This window comes from Larimichthys crocea, chromosome X, assembly GCF_000972845.2.
Source record: "Larimichthys crocea isolate SSNF chromosome X, L_crocea_2.0, whole genome shotgun sequence".
NCBI classification, from domain to species: Eukaryota; Metazoa; Chordata; class Actinopteri; family Sciaenidae; genus Larimichthys; species Larimichthys crocea.
The window spans coordinates 4,706,741-4,729,128 of record NC_040020.1 but is presented as its reverse complement, the minus strand read 5'-3'; the positions used below and the strand labels follow the sequence as shown (position 1 = coordinate 4,729,128).

General features: G+C 40.6%; 1 protein-coding gene across 4 annotated transcripts in view; it reads left to right on the top strand.

Annotated features, from left to right (window-relative positions):
• Positions 1-22,388, top strand: part of fam13a (family with sequence similarity 13 member A) — a 52,312-nt gene that overhangs the window by 21,397 nt on the left and 8,527 nt on the right. For 3 of the 4 annotated variants that reach the window (XM_027283075.1, XM_027283077.1, XM_027283078.1), the window contains exons 9-15: positions 4,656-4,697; positions 10,821-10,862; positions 11,017-11,211; positions 12,085-12,289; positions 15,238-15,296; positions 15,629-15,671; positions 20,357-20,525. In XM_027283075.1, coding sequence (XP_027138876.1) covers positions 4,656-4,697; positions 10,821-10,862; positions 11,017-11,211; positions 12,085-12,289; positions 15,238-15,296; positions 15,629-15,671; positions 20,357-20,525 — 755 coding nt within the window. The remainder of the gene's footprint in view (positions 1-4,655; positions 4,698-10,820; positions 10,863-11,016; positions 11,212-12,084; positions 12,290-15,237; positions 15,297-15,628; positions 15,672-20,356; positions 20,526-22,388) is intronic. The other variant, XM_027283076.1, reaches the window with a different exon arrangement.

The window sequence follows — 22,388 nt, the reverse complement described above, 5'->3', positions numbered from 1 at the left end:
GGGTATCAGTAAATCTTCTAGATTTCCCCCACACCCTTAAACTCTCCTTGTCAGGTTGCATTAGGTGACAGATATAAGGGCAGCGTGACGGGGAACTCCAGCGATGTGCGTCATCAGTCTGGACTCGCTGGTATTCACGAATGGACACCTGCAGTTTGCAAAAAAACAAAAAGACATCTTCAGTACAAGAAGGCTTTTGGTACTCACTCGTAGTGTTGATAAATTAAAAGTACTGGAGCTATTAAATCTACAAAAATGTTTATGAGTTTGAGTAAGTTTTAAGTAGCTACGATTTTGACACATAAAAACAAATAACAAATATATGATAATTTTCCATCAGTGGATTCATCTGTGTTTTCATATCTGTAGCTGCTCTCATGCCGGCTTGTCAGCTTGCTCTCACTTTCCATAGGTATGTGTCAGACTGTGTCAGCACTGCTACTGTATGTGTGCAGCACCTTCAGGAGCCAATTCAGCCAAATGGTCTAAACATGTGACATACCAAATAAAGAAACTACTTTTAGATGTAATTTAAAATCTTATTATTATTATTTTTTAGATTTTTGTAGCGTTTGAAATATGAAATTCAGAGTTTAGGAGTTATGTTTACATATTTTTGGTGTTAAAATTTTTATTTATTTATTTATTTACCTGATGGCATGTGTATTAGATATGGCACATCACACCGTTCATTCTAGGAACTACCCTTGCCCTTATTCACCCCGCTCACTTCAGCACCCACTCAAAACATCATCCTCAAGGTTTCATATTGGTGTCTCCACTTATAGATCTTCTTGTATCCTCGTTTTGACCTCTGCTGTGTCTGACCATGTTTAACATCTTTAACATAACACCATGCCTCCTCTTTATCAAATACTTGAATCTAGTAATTTTATATACCAGAATGGTCTCACCTGTATCTGAAATATGACACCGGCCTCATTCACCACACAGGGCACATGAGCCAACATAGCAGCGTCATGTGAACTTATTATGCTCTCAGCATTGCGTAGTTGCACGTAGGGGATGCATACTGGCTTTTGTGTGGGGTTGCCATGGTTCACTGAATCTTGTGATGTAATCATTGGGTTTCTTAGAAGCCCATTGGAAATAGGTGGGAGTGAGGAACGTTGCAGTGTGGTGTGAGTACAGGTTCCCTGTTGGTATAACCGTATTGTTGGCCACCTCTCAGGAAGTCTCATCCGTCAAGCCTGAAAGCCTGACAGCACATATATCCAGCAAGAACGTGCTGGCTGGATCAAACTGGTTCTCTTGCACTTTTGAAGTTTGAGCCTTTTTTCAAAATCTCATACAAGACAGAGGCCCCTCATTATACGTCTAGATACTTAAATTAAATTTTAGGTCTATGAAGAGTCGGTCACATGATATTCAGAAGTACTAGGTCAACTAGAGTTGCTGTTTTATTCTTGAAGTTATTCACAGTTCATCCAAGAGGCTTCCTCTCATGCCTGAGAATCCCCACCAGTCGGGAAAGCTGAAGCCTCGCTGAGGTTTGAGATACTTAGTTTTATGTTTAAGTTCCTAACGCATAAGTCAGATACCTGTCTAGATAGTTGGATCAAGGCAAGTATCCGACTGCAGGATGACTGCAGGCGTACCAAGTCAGTAGTCAAAATCATCTACACCAACAATTCACTGGTTCTCTCTTCGTAAATGTGACTTGGATAGATGTGAAAAGGTCACTTAGGGCTGGAGAAATTGTGATACGCAAATTTCAGTATTTTCCGACAATTCAAGACAAAAAGCAAATAGATTAATTCATATGAAAATATTACACTATTACACTATGTCTATGTTTTAGCCACTGTTATGTTAATGAAATGTGTTGTTTTAATGTGTCAGTTTGATTGTCATTGATTGATTGTTTGATTGTCAGTTAAAAGCAAACATGATGCGTGTGAGAACCGAAGCCTGTCATATTTAATCTGAAAATAGTTACATTCGTCCGCTGGTCTGTCTGTGCCTCTGTTAAAAAAACTTGAAGCACGATGGCTCTGTTCTGCTTTAACACCATTTTCTATGCTGGAATGAGCATATACCAAGCATAGCTTAGCCAGACTTATCCAACAAATGCTTTAGGTCATGACCAACACACATTTTGTCCACTGAGTTATTCTAAGAATGTCCAGCACCCGCCGAAAAAGCCGATGTCTTGGGGGTCCTGATTGGACTGGAGACTGAGCACAAGAGGACTCTGGCTACATAGTTCCCAAATCCTCCTTGGCTCTTTATTAATGTGCAGTAAATTACAGAAAAAGAATTTCATTATAGAGTCGATGCCTTTCTTCCCTCGCCAAACTGTTTTTCACTTTTTGTTTTGCATTACCAGCCAAAGAATAGCTTCATTTTACAATTAATCACAACTGTAATCGACAGCATTAAGCCAAAATCTCCAAATTATTATTATCTGAGATTTAATAAGAACTTAGACCTTTATTTAATTACACTACAGTGAGTGTTGTTGCGTGTTGTAGAGGGATTTTGAAAAAAACTAAGACGGGTCAGGGTGTGAGGAGGAGAGGGACCCTGCCAAAACTTTCTGGAAGACCAGCATCCATTAAGCCAGACTGGCTTTGTCTACACGTTTTTAAAATGTTGAAAAAGTGGAGCATGTCCAGATTTAACAACTTGCCATTGGTAGTTTTCCATTCTCCCCGGACGGATCAGGCCCTTTCCGAGTACCCCTTCCAAAGCTTCTCGTTATCCCCTCAGTAAGGTAGTGGGTAAGCAGGATTTCCGCTTTTGCAATTCACGGCGGCAGTGACAGCACACATTATTTTAATACGCATGCCAGACTGTGTAACACCAGTTAAGAACATGAGTGTGGGGAAGAAATTCATTCACCCCTGAGGCTCCGAAAGAATTTGGAAGTGTTTGTGTTACACCTGTATCAAGGAACTCGTTTCATGTACATTGTGTCATTCAAGAAGAAAGTTCAACGAACTCTGGCCCATTTTCATTCCTGCCTGCATTGAAACTTAAATCCTTTGTTTTGAACTTGTTGAGGTGCGTCCCAAAGGGCCAATGTGGTTTCCCTCCCCTCGGCATGCCTGCCCCTTACAGTAAACCACATGAAGGCACGTCACGTACCAAAACACATCAGAGAACATTCACCAAATTGGTCAAAAACAACTCTGTTTTAGAACATCTGAGACTCGACATGTTTACAACCTACGATCAGACTGAGAGTGTATTGGTTCAGTAGGAAAAGTTATGTCATAGTAGAAATAGTCTCAGTTTAATTTTGTTTATTTTCTGTTTCTCTTCAACACATCAAGCAAAACTGAATATTTGTGCTACTTTATCAATCAACAATATAGCGTGACTGCTGATTTTGGCCTCTGCTGAGCTGTACAGCGTAAAGTACAGGAAACTTTGAACAGAAACAAATCTTGCTTGAAATATTTATATATCATATTTATCTAGAAGATGGGGCTGCAACAGATAGTTTTCTTTATTAAACAATCTGCCAATTATTTACTTGATAAAAATATCTGAAAGTCGACCAACAGGCCAAAACCCAACAAACAAAATGTCGAAAAGCAGCAAATATTCAAAATAACAAGGCGAAACAAGGGTGTTTGGCATCTTTGATTTTAGACAGATAATCAATAAATTATCAAAATAGCTGCTGGGTATTTTTCAGTCCATGGACTCAATAACTGTTGAATCTTTATTTATGAACAAAATATTCAGCATACTTGTACTGAAACATTCAGTGAAACTGTTTTGGAGAATAAACCAGTCAAACTTCTTCTTGAGCAGTTGAAGTGTCAAATGTGTGGAATTGACATTGTCTGCATCTCCTGTACCTGGTCTGTCAACATTGTTTTTTACCCGACCTTTTGTTCGAGTCCTAGTGCATATTTGTAAAGTGAGAACACTGACAAAGCTCATGTTGTCCCAACAAGTATCTGCTTGCCACAGGTGAATGTCCAAATAAAGTCCCAAAATGATGAATTGTCACCCTGTACTCAACATATTCAATAATATATTTTATAATTTACAATCTGGTTGATTTGCAGTTATAAACACATTTAACATGAGACATTAATTATTATTTATTATAAAATACTTATATTGAATGAGAAACATGCAAAAGGGCAGCTTTTATTTAACACTTATCTATGTGTTACATTGTGTAACAGTTAAGCTTCGGTAGCAGTGTTTTTCTTCCTGCTTTGACTTTAAAGACAACAATACGGCTCTCAGCTCTGCTTAGGCAAACAAGACTAGGTTATTATGAAATTTTCAGCCTTTGCCAGGATATGAAAATGTTAAGCAACCTCAACATTCAGTACCAATACAGAGTTCCTCTTATCGTTGCATAATTTCATCATGTGTTGTTGGCGTACGTCCAGTGGCAGCAGCAGCCTGCCTATATTCTAGAGCAGCACCCATTTTTCTCTCTCGGTTCATAATAATTACCAGAGACAAGTTCCACAAAGCCACTGATCTGTAGCACTGCAAGGCTATTATTCTGCAGACAAAAGCCAGCCTTATGCTCCTATTTTCAGCCCCAGTGACATGTAGTGATGAGAGGGGGGCGGGAAGGGGGGCTTAATGTTTTTAAGCCACAGCACTTCATGACCACATCCTGCAATCAATTATATATGTTTGTTTTCATTTTTCAGCTCCCAAGAAGAAGAGAGGCCAATATCTCCTTTCTATATGAGGTAGGCCTCCACTCTCTCTTTGCATTAGAAAGCGTGCAGAACTGGGTGACAGCATGTTGTTTTGAAGTGGAGGTGTGTTGGGGGAAGTGGTTGTGTGCTGCCTTAGTGCATTATCATCGGAAAACAATAGAACCACCAGTTAGAGGGAAAACAGGGCAGTGTGCACATGCAACAGTTTGCTCACCACTGTTTGGTTATTGTGGCGGAGGCAGCCACATCACATGTTACAGACACACCACTTCAGGAAAAGACACGTCCGGGTGTAGACGCTGTGCTTCAGGGTGATGCGATTGTTAAGATTATTTAACAGAATAATAACTGAAACTATTTCGATCATTGTTTTAATCAAAAATAGTGAAGAAAAGCAAAATGTTTTTGCACGTGCAAGTGATAACATTTTATTACAACCTCACCACACCCTCCTGACAAATGCCTGTTAATCATCAATAAACTGTGTGTTATTGTTTCCCAGTTTGCTTTCAGTGGATGTTGACCTAAGGCTTTCAAAACTAAGCAGCTTGCCCAGTCAGTGTTAACAGCTACTTCTTCACTTAGTCATTTGCAGTTGGCACATTTTGGAGTGTTGTTATGCTGATATATGGCTCCACGGCGGCTGTTTGTGTGATGAAGCTTCTTTATTTCTTTTCATCAAAAAGAAGTGAATAGACAGAGGACAAAAAGCTTTGCAGCATAATTGGCAGAGTAACTAAGATCAGGGACAGATAAAACTTTGATTGCATCGTTTCATATAAAAGAAATTTGACATTGAAGCTTGAACATTGAAGTGTTCTAAAATGTTTATTGTGTAATAAAAATCTTGCTGTTGCAGAAGCACAGGTAACAACATGTAGATTGTCACTACTAATACACATAAACAGACTTTTGTACTAATCCAACATTGAGTCAGCTATGTACTGTGTGTGTAGTATATAACACAGTATTACTGTAGTATGGGATGTGTAATCCCTTTGTATTCATTACATAATCTCTGCACTCAGCAGATGACATTTTACTACACACAATTGCAAGTCACATGAAGTACCAATAAATCTCCCATGACTCATGCACACTCAGACACCAGGCTGGCTTATGTCTGTATATGGTATAAATGCATACAGTAACCTTGTATTCCACGTCCTGAATATTTTTATTGTACTTTTATGTACACCAACTTTTCTCTTGATCGACCACAGGTAAGCTTGATAGGCCTGACAGGTATTTCTTCATGTTTCATTCATGATCTTGTTATCTCTTCCTAATTCTGCTATCAGTATTCAAAAAATGATTAATTGTTAATATGATTTATCTGTTAGCAAGGCTGGACCAAAGTGCTGGACAGATTAACAGATGAGCATCACCATTCATGGAGCCATGCTACACTTAAGAAAAAGAGCTTTGGGCCGTTGTTTTGGCAAAATAATAATTCATGAATTTGGTGTCTTGGTCTCTTTTAATCAATGAACTGATAAAATTTGATCAATGACATTGACATGACAATGAAATCATAAGACATCCTAGTCTGTCATGCTCCGGTGACTCTGAATGACTAAGATACTTTCTAACTGCTTTCGCTCATCAATGACTAACTCCATGGCCTACTTGTACTTTGTCACATGCGCAGACACTTAACATACAGACTTCCTCTCTCTGCTGAAGTCTATGTGCATTCCTTCACATACAGAAACACTCAGGCTGCCACATAGGAGCATAACCTCAGCCCAGTCATGGATCATAGATCAAAATAATTTCTTATGTGTGTGTTGACCAAAGACTCAAAAGGTTCTGGCTAATATCTGACTGTGGTGTAATACTGGATTACCTGAATGGATGCCCTTGGGTACACAATGCAGGGGATTTAACTGGTATAAGCCTCTGCTGTGGAAGCTTTGGAGTTCCTCCTTGCGTTTTATGCCTTAAAAAACACTTGACTTTGAGACACCAACACAGACGCTAACTACAGAAACATATAATTTTGTACTCACTAGTATTTGCGATGCAGTTTCCTTAGTTAAAAGGTCCTGAATGAAGCAATCATCTAAAGGAAACTTTAAGCTCTTGTAAAGACAACAAGGCTTGCACTGCTGTTTTTTTGAATTCACACCCAGTAAAACAACATAGCACAACTGTACAACTAAACCCAGACCTATCATTTCATTACAGACCTGACTTAACAGTTCAGTAAATCCTACAGACACCAACAAACTCAAAACCAGCTGATGACTTGTAAATGGTCACTCAATTAAGTGTTTTGAGTCTGTCAAGAATTGAACAGATCCATCATATATCTTTAAATGAATCATTCAACATATTAATTTATTTATTCTTAATATTCAATTTCGTACGAAGAAAGAATCTTTCCTGAGAAGATTGGTACCAGCCCCATATTTGTTTATTAATCCCATTATCCCATATGTTTACAATGTACAAAACATACAAAATTAATTTTTGGTTTTACAGGGGTCAGACTGTTTCTTGGCTGAGTGCATTCCTGGACTCCTGGAGAGAAATAGTCCATCACATAACCCCTGGTTAAAAACACAAATTTAGATTTTGTTACCTTTGGATAAAGCCAGGTTAGCTGTTTCCCCCATCTCTAGCGTCATAAATTGTTAGAGAAGATTGCCACACTCAAGATATATATAGATATTATATCTGCATCATTAAGACAAAACATCACTGCCTCAATGTCAGCGTGTTGACAACCAGCTCATGGATCAGTCTTCTAATTCCTCCTCCCTTCACTCACTCTTTTGGAATTCACTGACAAATTAGAAGCACCGGTTACTGCTGGCATCAAATTCATCTCCAGTCTCTGCCCTGTCGTCTGCCTTCATCCCAATCAAGTACATTCTGTAACACCAACCTTGCTGATTAACAAAGACGACAAAAAGAGCTCTCCTAGCCAGGCTGACGAGATTGATATGACCAACAAGGTCACCAAAACTTTGCCTTATTAGGCTGTACCAAGGTACAGTGGATAAAAGAACAGAAGTATTGTTCTAGAATCCAATTAATTTAATTACCACAACAAAATCTAAAATATCTCAGAAGAAAATGTGCAACAGTCCTTCGTATGCTGCCTTGACATTCTCCCTTCATTTCAAAAATATTTTCAACTGCATGGCATCAGACCGTCTGCAAATACATGTAGTCAACATTTCTCTACTTTACCCTGAAAAATGAACAATTACACAACTTACCAATGAATAAGCAAACATCATCATCAAACAAAATCATTAAAATGGCTTCTTTCAACATCTTAACACCTTCTTGGACCTAAACAATTGTCTTCAGTGTTTTCTTTTGGGTTAATTTATAATTACATGAGCATACAAAAATTACGTGGAGTTCCCCAAGGCGCTTTTCTTGGGCCTCTTGTTTTCTGTTCGACGTCAACATGCTAAAGCACTACAGCACAGGTATTATACAAATACCCTTGCCTTGTGTATGTTATTTGTGCTGTGTAAACTTAAATCCATGTTAATGTTTGCTCTGGACTGACTGGAGCAGACCTTGACCAATCAATTTATACAACTTCTTTGTATCCCTCTTCAAGTTGGTCCATAGCTATTCTTATAATTTAAACAAACAGTAGCAAGTTTGTTTCCATGTCACTGTTGTGTCATAATAGAAAGGCAGGGAGTGTCTCTAAAGGTCTTTATAGCTGGCATAAAGCTTTTACAACAGGGTAATGAAATTACACAATCATTGTGTTACGCTAGCTGATTGGTTCCCAATCAAACATTTCACTGGGGTTAGTGGTATCATTTTGTATTTATAGATATATGTGTTTAAAAAGGCTTGTTGGCATGGCTCATTCATATTCTGGTGGTGATATTTCTGTTATGTTTCTGACGCAATGATTAATCCCTCTTGCCAGACAGTTTCTTTTTGGCCAGTAGTTCATAACTCAGACTGTCATCATTACACACCCCGCAACAATCATGTCTCATACCTGACTGGTTTCATACTGTTGCATTTTTAACATAAAATGAAAGTGGTGTTTCTAGCCAGTTACTTTCGCTGGCCAAACAGCCGCGCTTTATCTATACTGTGCCAACCTGAAAGTCTATTTGGGACGATGATAGCTGCCACAAGATATTTAATTACAACCTTTATGCAGTTGCGCTCAGCTGTTTATTTCATTACCAGCTTAATTTGATACCGGCTGATATATATAAGTAACTTGATTTCATATTACAGATATTAGATGCGCTACAGTCCAGAACACCATATAGGGAGTTTTTGTAAGACTTTCTACTGTCTAGTCTACTGAGAACTTTAATCCCCAAATCTAGTATCTATACAGTGTCTAGAAACACACAAAAATGGTCAAATGAATCAATTTGCTTTTGATATTTTCATCAGAATCAATGAATTATGTGGACATATACAAAGAATTTTACTCAGGTTGTCAGTAGTTCTCAATATACTTGGACAAGCGTTCCAAACAAGGACACTAATTCTTCTGTAGGGTCCCAAGATAAATCTGAAGGGTCATAAGATGATTTTAAGACAATAAAAACAACAGTTTAAGAATCGTCTATATTTTTTCACTCTCTTTTCTGTAATTTCTGGCTTCCTTTGAATTAAGAAGTTCATTCTTGGTTGCTTATAATACTCCACACTAAAGTCATAACCTGTAATAAGAAGTCACAGGTGGACTGTGCTGTGTTTTAAGGGGTAACAAGCCAATCAGTTTGTGAACCACTGTCTTAAACTGTTACACTATCAGTGCTAAAATTGTACCATAGGTCACAGTACGCTTGCTTTGTATGATAACCATCTACTCCTGGCACATATTCCAGTTATATAACCGATCCTCTCATCACCTTCATGTCAAGAACAAACTGCAGCATCTTCGAAAGACAGAACTAGAAACTTCTGTCATTTTTCAAGCCTTAATGTGTCCACTACACTTCATAAGTTCATGCCTCTGACATTTACAGGTGTTAAAGTCTAAGGTTAAGTCAACATTAGTAATCCATTAAACCATTTTCTGTTGCTTTAACCTATTGCATGCAGTGCCAGGTCTATTATTAGGTAGTTGGCTAAACTTTTTCCTGCTGTGCACAGAGATAAATGAGTGGTTTGGTCCGCTGCCTCTGGAGCACCTGTGAGCTTTAGCTGACACAACTTTCACTATTCTGTCTGTCCTCTTTACTTTCCAGCTGTCTGAAATAAAAGTGAAAGATCTGTTTAGTCTTCACATGATAAAAATATTGTTAGTCATGAGCTCAGGTGTTAAAACTAACAATAAAAAGAACCACATTTACAATGACGACTTACTCGATAATCTAGTTCACACGATAGCCACCTTTTCATCTGGTTTACTATCCCCGCTTACAGTTATATAATATCAGTCCATTTTGTATACAGGTTCACGACAGTCACCTTCACACCGTCACTCCATTATTATCTCTCCTTTTATCAGTGCACCCTATGGGGCCTCTGCCAAGCCGTGCTATTACTGTCAACACCACTGTTTATGGAAGCTTTTTCAGGTCACCCCTATACATGGTGAGGTAGCCGTACTCCAGGAAAAGTATACATGACATCTATTTAGGTGATGAAGGCTATAGGGGCCTGTTGGGGAATGAAGAATAGAATCAAGAAAGTATCTATCTAGATGCACCTTCAATAACATACCAAACTGTAGGTATATGTAGATCTATCAGCACTGGTTTACCACCTATCATTTGTTCGTTACTGCCTTCCTGCAGATTACATGCCTTTGTGGCTTTTGATCAAATTAGATTTAATTCAGTTTTATGTATATATTGCCAAATCATAGCAGAAGTTATATCATGGGGACACCAACACCAACAACAGATATAGATGAAGCCACAGAGAAATATGGAGAGCACCCACTGATATACAGACTACACATACTCTACTGTTGGGCTTACTGGTAGTCATAGAAGCCGGCCTCTTTGCTCTCAGAGGACCTACTTATGCTCTGAACACAGCTGAAGTTAACACTCACTCATGCACACTAGATGCCTTGGTCACCTAGGCCCAGAACCAGAGCCCAGGAGACTTTCAGCGTTGCTCAGTGATCTGTTGTGACCACCTGTTTCTGTAGTGTGAACTCACCTGCTTCCCCTCTTGTTTTTCTCTCAGTAACCACCTCTCTCCTGTCCACTGCAGACCAGATGTGGCAAAGTAAGTGGAATTTATTACTGTCACCATAGTGCCATGAAACGTAGTGTAGCATTGCTAGTTCTTTTAACTTATTTGTTCTACTTATTATGAAACATAAAGTTTAAAATTTCTTAATCAACTTCTCTCTTCTTTTTTTTTTTGTCTTGTCCTTAAGTTATCTGGACAGGACGATACGTTCAGCAGTGGAGCAGCACCTCTTTGACCCTCTAGGGGACCAAAGTTCAACTTCAGAAGACAGTCACTTGACCCCGTGTCCACCATCTCCAAGTGTAACACCAACTGCCCGACAGAGACGTCGACACCAGAGAGAGCAACAGGAGGAGGGCCAGAGACACAGAGAAAGAAACAGGTACAATGAGTCTGACCTCATCATGACGTTGTCTTTAGGTGCAACACTGAGATGCACGGCGAAAATATTTTCACATTTTTTGTTCGTAATTGTGTTGTTGAACTGCGTATCCTGCCGGTCTGGAGGGGGGATTGATGGGTCAACCTTTTCTAATGTTTATATATTGCTCACATGTCATCAGTAGAATTGTAAACAACAAAAATAGGCTACCTAATTTACCATCATCAATCATCATCAATTATTAGACTGAAATCGCAGAGGTAGGTAACTTATAGAACCTCTCAAGATGTGTTAAAATTCTTCAGCCAATAAGGACACTTGATATAAGTAAATCTCTGTGAAAAACACTGGAGTCTTCACATCTTGTACTGGAAAAGAACAAGATGCTATTCATTACTAAACCCTCAGTGGCTCACTGCAAAGCTACTACTTCCAGTTGGTGTTTTGGTAACAGTAAACATAATCATAATGTTTTGTTCTGTGTGGTAAGCTCAACCGCTGAGACGCAGTACAGTCATAACAACTGGAGTCATTGCAGAAAGAACCTAATCCTTGTTGATGGAGACTTGGTAGAGTCTGAGAGATCAGTAACACACTGGATTAGAGGAGTGCATTAGACCAAAGACAGCAGAAAATGTCAATAAGAGTGTGGACAGTAAATAGAAAGTAAGTAGAATTAGCACTAAAGCTCAACAGCACGTTAGCTGCTGGAGAAGGTATAAGTAAATGAGGTATCAGGATGACCTTGGTGTTTTGTTTCCTGAGGCGTTTCACTCAATGTCAAGCTGATAAAGACAGACCAAAGTATGCCACAGTAAGAGCGAGATGGAAGGCAGATCACGCTCACCGCTTTCTTTCCTGTCTGAAAAACAGAGCCTCATCCATTAGAGCCGACACTAACAAGGAGAACATCCCGTCGAGCAGTGCAAGCAGTTCAAGCAGCGTGGGTGAGGACACGAGCAGCAGCTTCGACACACAGGGAGGCCAGAGTGGTCACGCTGAGCGGACCCCCAAAGCCAGGAAGTCGAAACACAGCCCGACTCTGGTGCAGCTCACTGACAACCAGGACGCCAGCGCAGTGAGTCATCACGCCTTTTCTCCTTTTTTTAAAAATCTCTGTCACCATCTTGGCAGTGTCTGTCCAACTTTTCTGATGGTTATTGTGTGTTTTTTGACTGCTTTCTTTCTCTTTTGTTTGTCTTTTCTTACACAATCACAAGTCAGTCGTAGGTGTGGGTCAGTGGATAATTCAAAGAAAGCAACTTTCTTTCAGTTCTTTGTAGCATTATCTAGGCTACTAAAAGGAACTGCGTTTTATCAACAATCTACTGGGCTGTTATCACAAACAGCAGCAACACACATCTTCTCCTCTAATGCATCTGTGATGGTTGTTTAAAACGTTCAGCTCAACCCCTTGTCATCCTTATTTCTGACTCACTTCAAGTAATTGTCAGTTGCAGATAACGAGAATCACTAAATGGAGACAGCAAGCGAGTTAGAAGATGACAGGAAGCTGTGCAGCTGCCTAATGGCTCCCTGGCATTCTTATTGTACAGTGGTTTGTAACATGCAGCGTGCCACGCTAATTGTCAACCACTTTTTTTCCAGAAGTGGTGCAAATGTAAGGGGCACTTATGACGGTGCAATTAGCTGCAGCTTTTATCCGCCGCAGAAGATGATGCTCCAGAGAGCAACTTGTCCTTTCAGCTTTTGTCATGTGGGTACTCGAGACCACAATGCTCCAAACTTTGGGTCTGTTGAGTGTTCAGCGTTTGTATCAAGTAGATAGAAAATGATTCAGATACAGTAAAGTACTTTTTAAAGTAGAATGGTTATCATTTGGGTTTTTTTAAAGCCCTAGAGGTTTTATTGTGTTGTTTTTTCATTGTCTGGGCTTGACAACTTCCCTGCTGTGGTAGTTTCTGCTCATACGATAATATATATCAAAAGGAACCAACAGGTTTACTTTTGCTCTGCATTTTCTATCAGCGCAGCTCCTATCTCAGGTTGTATTAGATCATTTTAGGCAATGTTCCAAATCAATGAGCAGAATTGTTTATCCATATTTTTGTATCAAATTGTTGAATCAGTTACAGGATTTAGTAAAATAAAAAAAGACCATCCCTTCTGGTTATTTTGTCTAAAACAGATTCCACGACATTTGCTGCCAACATAGCAATATAAAATAACTAGAACTAGAAATATGTCCATAGCAGCGGATATTAGAAACTCAGAAGCTGTTCAGCATTGAAAGATGACACTTAATGCTCTTATTTAATTTGTCTTTGTTCAGAAAGTTTAAATCAAAATCCATTTCATACCGTATATTATTGAGGCAAAGTTTGTGTGTGGCTCCTAGTTTGTGTGGCGACTAGATAATAAATACTCAGCTATCTCTCCCCTGCCAACCAAGACACCGTGAGTCATACCCAGGGGTGTTGTAGCACAGTGAGAGCTCTATAGCAAGAGTATGTGAAAGCAGTTAAAGCGATGAAGAGGGCATGGTGTGAACCATGTAGATGTTGTAACATGAACCAGTCGCCGCAGACTCTCCTTACACTACAGCTGCATGAAAGCAGGTTGGATCATTATCCAAACTTGGCTCATAAACAATATGTGCTAATGTAAAGTTCAGCTACATGGCGTGCTGCCTCACCGACCGACTGATGGAAATAGATTTGTTCAGTTTACACTCTCACACTCAAGGGACAGAAACCCCCACACCAACCCCTTATGTAAGAGTACAGATGATACGGCGCCTTGACACACACACACACACATATATACATACATATATATATATATATATATATATATATATATAATATATAAAGATATATATATATATGATGATGATGATGATGATGATGATGATATGTGGCACAATCGTGATTGGCGAGTGTTGTGCTGAGTGGCTCACAGCAGAGGTTTGTTAGTTAGGGTCTGTGTCACGGTCGGTGTGAACAGCCGCCTCTGCGAATATGAGCTTGTTATGTCAAGAGCTGCAGAGGGTAATTAGAGGCTCTGAAACCCTCTTGAGTGTTATCTCTGGTGCTGTTCACGGCACAGCAACACGGCCCGACACAATATACGCAGTATTTATTGTTCTGTTTGACCTTTTTGAGCCATCAGATCAGTTTGTTTCAGTTGTTTGTACAGCTAGGTCAGGGGTGATTCTTTTAATACATTTAAATTGCACCACATCCGTCTCCAGCTGTCACAAAATACAGAAATGTTCGAGGATCCAAAATCCAGGCGGCAAAATAAAGTGGAAGAGTTAGACTGTGGCACGATCAGAACACTTAAGGCAAGGTCAAAAAACAGGATCAGGATAAAAAATAAAAAACAAATAGCAGGCTGGGATATAAATGGGTGCTGGAATGCTAAGGCTCATGGCACATAGACAAGCTGGCAGAGATTCAGTGGCTAAGGACTGGCGTATATATACTGAGGAGTAATGAGGGCAGTGAGAAACAGGTGAGTGATGATGGTGAGCAGGTGAGAATAATCAAGGCTGGCTCAGGGAGGGAGTTAGAGCATGATCCAGATACAAGACAATGAATTAATGAAACCAGCCTCTGTGTGTTTGGCTTGATGCTTGATTTATGTATTTTCTTTATGCAGCACATCTTCTGTATTTTAGTAATTGCTGCAAGAGACATTGAAGGGACTAGAAGTGAAGTGAACATTCCAAGCGTTTTTTAGTCTTCATGGTTCAGCACCACAAAGTTTTATGAAAGCAATCATGGTTCCTTGTTTCATATGTCACGTAACACAAGCAAGAAATGAAAGTGGCCTTTACATATCAGTATCATATCAGCTGGTTAAGTACTTTATAGACTCTCTTATTGACAGCATACTTATATAATTATGAATAGCTCCAATGGCATGAAAGGTTCATTACAGCAATCGTGGATATTCTAATACAGCATAGCTTGTCCCATTTTGATAGAAATCATGAAATCAGCTATGTATTCAGCTAAACAGCTGTAGCTAAACATTCAAAATGTTTACGTCTTTTTCCAGCTCACTGAATGTGTTGGTGAGAGACCTGCAGCAAACCACATGGAGGCGTTTCAGAAAGGGTACGATCTTTGTCGTGACTCACTCACTGTTTCCTTTTAATATAAACACACACGTTATAGCACCTGTTACCCGAATGTTTGTTTTACATTGATAAGCTACCGGCTGCTGCTTGGCATATAGTACTGTGATGATTATAACATACACTTTATCTGATAAAGGCCTGATAAAGACAGGCTGCAAAAGATATACGTAAGTGTATGTATCAAGTCTTTAGGGTTTTCTGAGGTTTCTGTCTCTAAGATAAGCCGAAGGTGTTTGGTTGGTTAATCATCCACTAATGTGATAAGTCGAAGCTTCTTTGCTAAAGTGTTTTCTCTGTTGGATTTTTCAGGAATGACATTTCAAGGAAGTACGGCCTTGCTTCTCCTCCACAGGTAGGTTCAAATTCATGATTCCTTTCTAATGAGTATCTCTATGTCTTGCGTTTTGCTTCAGCTCTCCTTCCTTCTACTTGCACAGTCGTTCTGCTCTGCCATGCATGCGCCACTGGATAAAAATGAGAGTATCAGATTATAAGGAGATGGATGTGGAAGAAAGGGCTGGATATTGAATGCTATTTTGGTACTGACTGAAACGTGTTGGCAGCGCCGAGCTTCTCAACCTGCCAAGTTCTGGGAAACATTGAGTGCTCACACAGATTTGTACTTTTCTTTAAAATAGTGTCTGGTTTAGGCACTTGTTGGTTTGGCTTCTTCTAGAGAGAAACATATTTTATGTTGCTACAAATTCCAAAAAATGATAAGGTTGGCATCTGCACTGAAATGCAAGTATTGCATCGAGTGTCGTCTGACACAAAAGGGCATTAAAAGAGGATATAAAAGCAACACTAGACTGTTAAAAGAACAAAACAAAATGAAAGAAAATTGCGCTACATTGAAATAAAACAGAAGAATAAAATCAGTGTTTCGTAACCACTGCAGCTCATTTACTGAACAGAAACTCATCCGCCGTTCGACAGACGAAGGGAGATTTTCAGAGTTCCTGCGAAAAACAGGGATTTCCCATCGTCATCCTAACACAAACTCAATAGTTCTTCGTATAGTAGTACTTTTGATTTGAAGTTTTTTGTCATTGAAGGTGTGAGCATAAATGAAACTAGTTACCCTCTCCATCTCCAGTTTTAATAACACACCACTGAAGAGAATCATGTAGCTCTCATGGTGAATCTCTTTCTAAGCAGCCCAGATGGATTTTAGTAGCAGCTCAGGCTGCAGCTCTGCTACCACCACCAACAACAACAACCACGCTGTGCCACTGAGCGGCCATCTGGAGCCGGCATGGTGCAGCAGCCTCTCAGCGGGTCATTAAAGCCCAGGTTACAACGCGAGCACCACACAGACGTGATTTTTACCACCAGGCGATCTTTGTCTTCCTCTCAGCTGCAGTTACTCAGATTAATTAATAGACTGATCCGTCTGCAACCTGTTAATTTGACTCATATACACTATTTGGATGACTATTTTTTACTGCTGTTACTTTGATAATACACAACACTTGTTGTTTGCAAATGTGAAAATATTCATATTTCATTGATTTTAAAAAAAAAATCAAATACTAATTAAAAATCTATTTCAGGACATTTATTCTAAGGCAAACGTGTTGGTGTCTTGCGTGTCTCAATATGTGAGTGTGTGTTTTCTGTTATAGCTTTAGTCCCTGTAAACTGATAACACACACGACTCCTCCATCGGAACATCCTGTACCTGCAACCTAAGAAAGGTGATAGTGAGAAATGAGGGCTGCAGCACATATCTGCAGGCCAGGCTGGCTGTCTTTCAAGACAACACTGACATGTGAATTTACCAGCAACATAAATATTGTAGATTTTTTTTGTAGGGGAGTCAGTCATTTACTTGATGATGTCTTTGTGGCTCAAAAGGACACTGAGCGCTGCAGAAAGTGGACGTGTATGTCTGCGTGTCTCTGAAATTAAATATGTGTAGAGAGCTCTGCCACACAAAAATGGTATCAGGCAGAAAGCTTATGTCAGGACAAATCGACCACATTGTGTGTGTGTGTGTGTGTGTGTGTATCCAAGGTTATATGCTTGTCTGTGTGCCATCTCAGCAAAATGCCTCTTAAATTCCTCAGTTTGCTTGTTTGTACACTGAGTGTGTGTAAGCCCCCCCAAACACAGCTTAATCATTGTCTAAACCACAATCCACACACACACACACACACACACACACACACACACACAGACAGTAGCTCTGTCTATCTCGCCCCTCCTTTGCACCAGCTGGACCTCATGATGATGTAATCGTGGCTCAAGTGTGTTTGAGTGAACACTGATGTTCCCGCGAACAGACTACAGCATGTGGACTCATCTGTGTGTGCATGTACGTTTGAATTATATTTGAGCACAGCAGGACTTCAGCGAGCTGTAACATCTGTGCTCCTGTTAATCCACGTGTTACTCCTCGGAGCATCTTGAAGTGGGTTTACATTGTACTCTCAGCACTGATGCTGGTGACTGATCTGTTAAAACAAGCAGGATGAACTAATCATCAAGTGAAAGTCATTTGCACGTAAAAGGATTCGACAACAAAGAAGCAGATAAATCTTAAATGTGTATCTTAAATGTGATGAGGCGTCTCTTCTCTCAGCCTTTCTTAGCTCTGAGACTCATAACATTACATAACATTCACCCAGTAGACTCTTCTGTTTCAAACCTTAATGAGTCATGCTTTAATTGCGTGATTATCAGCTGTGTTGGTAACACAAAGCAGCGTAATTACCAGCGAGCAAGAATAGAACAAAGCAGGCGCAATCTGCTATTAACAACATCACGTTTTTCTTTAGATCTTCAGGCCCATTATGTAACAATCTCTGAATATCTGTTGTCTTGATTTAGTCAAACAAAGGTGTGGATTGGCACAAAGCGAATCAATTAAACACACCGATATAATCTTTATAAATCAAGAGCAAGAAAAGCTTTTTATTCACTTTGACAGTAGTGTGACAAAAACAACCAAAAAAACTTCACTCAAGGTCCACTTACAAGCTTTTTTTGGAGCTTCATTCTTTTGAGCTCATAGAAAAGATACGGAAATATGCTCAAAAGCTCAAAACTTCATTGTCAAATTTGAGTTATGATTACTACCGTTTACACTCTTTGGCACTGCACTGCTACACCCACAGCGCGTCTGTTTCACTGAAGACATTTGCACATGTCACAGTCGGAGAAGCAGCATTTATAAATATTAAAATAATGATGGCTGAATTTCATATAGCAGCTTTGGTTTCAGGGTGCTTGTGGCTCAGTGTGCAGCATTGTTGTTGTCAGTAACACCTGTGCTTCTTCTACTATGGCGGGTCAAAATGCCTGCTGTGATTCCATCCATCCATTTTCTGTAACCCGCTTATCCTCATCACGGTTACAGGCAGCTGGAGCCTATCCCAGCTGACTTAGGGCGAGATGCAGGGTACACCCTGTTCATCACAGGGCACATAGAGACAAACAACCGTTTCACACTCACATTCACACCTACAGGCAATTTAGAGTGAGTAATATGATAAAATAAACAGTGAAGTATGTAAAAGACTAATCATCACTTCCTTCTGATGTATATTTTAATTTTATATCTCCTCGAGTGAGGCGTGATCCTGCTAAACTATCAAGAATCTACTGAGTGTTTACTGAATGACAGCAACCACGGAGAGCATTTATTAATATTCACATACATATGTCATTATTTGCTCACACTAGACCGTTGTCTGTTCCTGATTGGTTCCCAATTTATACACTCTTAAGTACATTTTGCGTACCTTATTCTGTTTGTTTGTTTGTTTGCACATTGGGAGGTGAACACGTCACCTCTCTGAGTGTTATTTAGGCGATGTGTGTTTGGAATTGTGATAAGGGGATCTTGAATGTGGATTGAGTGAGCTGGTGCAGTATGTACTTACTCATGTAGGCACCGGGAAGAGAAAGAGAGAGGTGGGAAGGGGGGGTTGTTCTTGATTTGACTACAGTAACGGTAAGTGCTACTTAGGGGAAATTCTCTGCGGCAAGTCCATCACAACCTGCACGTTCTCTGGGCACTAATTCCATTTTGTTTTCTACGTGATTCCCATCACATCAGTGGTATTTCATGCTCAACAGCTAAACTCCCCAACAAGAACACACACCTGAAACTAACTGTGCCGTTACACCGTAATCTCCTGTGAACCTGCCAACAACAATTTAGTGTCATGAACACAAAAAAATAAAAATACAAGGGGCTGTTGTAACCAGATTCAAGTGCACCCCTTCCTGTAAGCAGTCTGTGGCATTTATGAGGTCTTGTAGCAGTAATGTCTTGATGTGTTTTTTTTCTAAAAATAGGCTTGGTCCCACGCCCAGACAGAGGAAATGGGACCCCTGTGTGCTTAAGTGCTAAGTGATCCATGGACACGTTTTATACGCATGTCCAGCTGAGTATGTTGTTTCACCCAAACACATTATGCATTAGAGTTTAAATTGTTGTGGAAACTCAAAGTGGAGTTTGAGAAAGTTTGAGAGCAAATAGAAGAAGTGATGAGGTGCTGGGAAGATGTAATATTTCTGCTTTGAGCTGTTTGTCTGCAGAGAGACAGATAGAGGGAAAAAAACACCCAGTCAGCCTACGTGTGCTGGCTCACAATCTGCTTTTTCTTTTTTTTTTGTCCTCTCCATACACCCCTCCCCATGTGCTGCTGTGAAACAAACAAGTCCAGAGCAGCACTAAGGGGTGGGGGGGGGGAAATATATGCATGCCAGGCAAGAGAGAAAGCAAGGAGAGGACTTTACTGTAGAGAGCAAACAAGAGAGGGAGGGAAGGAGAAAAGGAGGGGTGAGGGAATCCAGGGGGTGAAAGACGGAGGCGGAGTCAATCCACTCCGGCTCTCTCATGGCAGATGGGCGGATGTTTTGGCCAAGCCGAGGCAGCCTATGGCGAGCAGGGAGCGGCCCCCTCCGTGAGGGCAGGGCCATCCTGAGGGGAGTGTGTGTGTGTGTGGCTCAACTTAAAGAGTGTGCTCACTGGCTGCTCCATCGTCGTTGAGCGCTCTTTTTCCTTTTTCTCTCATGGTTGTGCAGACGTTCAGGATGAAGATCCAGGAGTCGCCCGTCACTTGTGACACGGGGAGGGTCGGTGGAGGTGGAGGAGAAGTGCGAGGCTCGGACCCGGATTGCGAGAAGACGAGCTGCGAGGACGTGCCCCGGCTGGACCTGACAGCACTCACCGAGGACAACAACAACTGGGGAGGTGAGGCTACAGGCCAGCCTGCTTGTTGTTTTTCATGCTTAGATTTTCTTCTTATAGGCATCATTTGATTGCTAAAAGGGTCTAATACTATCTGGAGTACACACCTTTTCATGCAAACACACACATGTACCCAGACAACACACTCACTGCCCTCCACCCAGCTCCACATGGGTGGCAGCTGCACACCTCCTGCTGCCTCCTCCTCCTCCTCCTCCTGATGCAGCTCCTTCTACCTCTCCTGCAGGATTTAACTGTAAAAGATCCTCTCAACTTCTCCAGACACCTGTATCTGGAGGAGAAACACTGGTTGCTCGCCTTGTTGTTTTGACCACAATTAGGCACATGGGAACCTTGAATCTCTCAGGATAAAATATGAAAAGTGGAGCTATGTTCAGAGCTTCTCCTGAGCAGACGGTGTGGGTTTTACTTGGATGTATCAGTTTCTAGACTGACTGGACCGCTGCTGTAATTTACAGTCAAAAATCAATCATTAAAGGGGAGGTGGATGGTGATAACAGTGTGCCAGGCAACCGACTGTAGAAACTTGGCTTGTGTTCAGAGAGGTCAGTGATCCTGGTTTGAGATTTTCAGACTCGTGATCCATTTAAAATATCTCCACATCCCTCCAGGAATAGTGACGGTGACGTCTGCACATGTGCATTCAATGCCAGCTTCGCACAAGATCAAATTTAAATGTGATGTCTGGTTAAATAATCGATCGGGTGTCATCACTAATGCAGAGTCTGCAGAAACAGTTACGAGCACTGCATTATTCGCCTTATGTCTTGCCCTGCTCCATTTTGCTGTCAGACCTCCCTTTTGAGTCTGTTATTAATGGATTTGTTTATGCAGTGTTGGCATTTGTGCAGAGAGGAAATCATGCACAATCGCAGTGCACCGAGACAGTGATTGTTTTGTTAGGACATTGCGACACAGCAGGGGTGGGTGGGTTTTTTTTTTTTTAGCAGTGAAAGCCAAGCATTTTGTTGAAATGTATACTGGAATGGTAACCAACAGGTTTCAATCCTATAGGGAAATACAGTAAAGAGGCATGTTGAGGCATGTTTTCACATATTTCCGCTGTAAACAGTGGTCCTCACTCCCACCACCACCACCGTTTCCTGTTTGATGTGGCACTCGGCAGCCGAATTGTTCCACAGAATAAATCTCTCAACTTCAGCAGCCTCATGTTTGGAGCCTTAGCCGACTGTTCTTCATTTTGTGGAGCTCTCTAGTGGCCAAATGTGATTACTGAAAATCAGGTTGGAGGCTGTTGTTGTTGTTGCTGTGCAGCATTTGCTGCACGAGAGACGACACGTTCTATTAAATATTGTGTTTGAGGCTACAGACTGTTGCTTTAATCTACATGAATCTGTGGTGTTAAGTGTTTTAGTTCCCTCAATCCGTACACGGTGTCTCCGATTGTGTGTGCTTGTAATTAAAATGTAATTTGCTCGAGGGAGGATGTAACAGAGGGTAGCTTTCTACAGTTTGCTTAGGAAATTTGTCCACGTGGCTGTTTCACACTCAAATTACCAAGACTTTTTTGCATTAGATCACTTTCTTGTTGTTTTTCTTGGCCTCTTCGCGTCTTCTCAAACCTCTTTCCTTCCTGTACATTCTGTCCTGAATTCATAACTGAGTTCGTGGCTGCGAGGACGCCACAGGGAGCCTGCATGATTGGCTCTGACAGGCCACTCAGACATACAATATATCCTTTAGGTGCATGAAATGGCAAACAGATCGGGTCCTATGAAGCATGGGAGCCAGCAGGGCTTGCCATAGCACGAACTGTTGCAGTTGTGTAAATGCATTGTGCAAAGCTGAACTTTTGTTTAGCTGGCAGGTTTATTCTTCACTGAG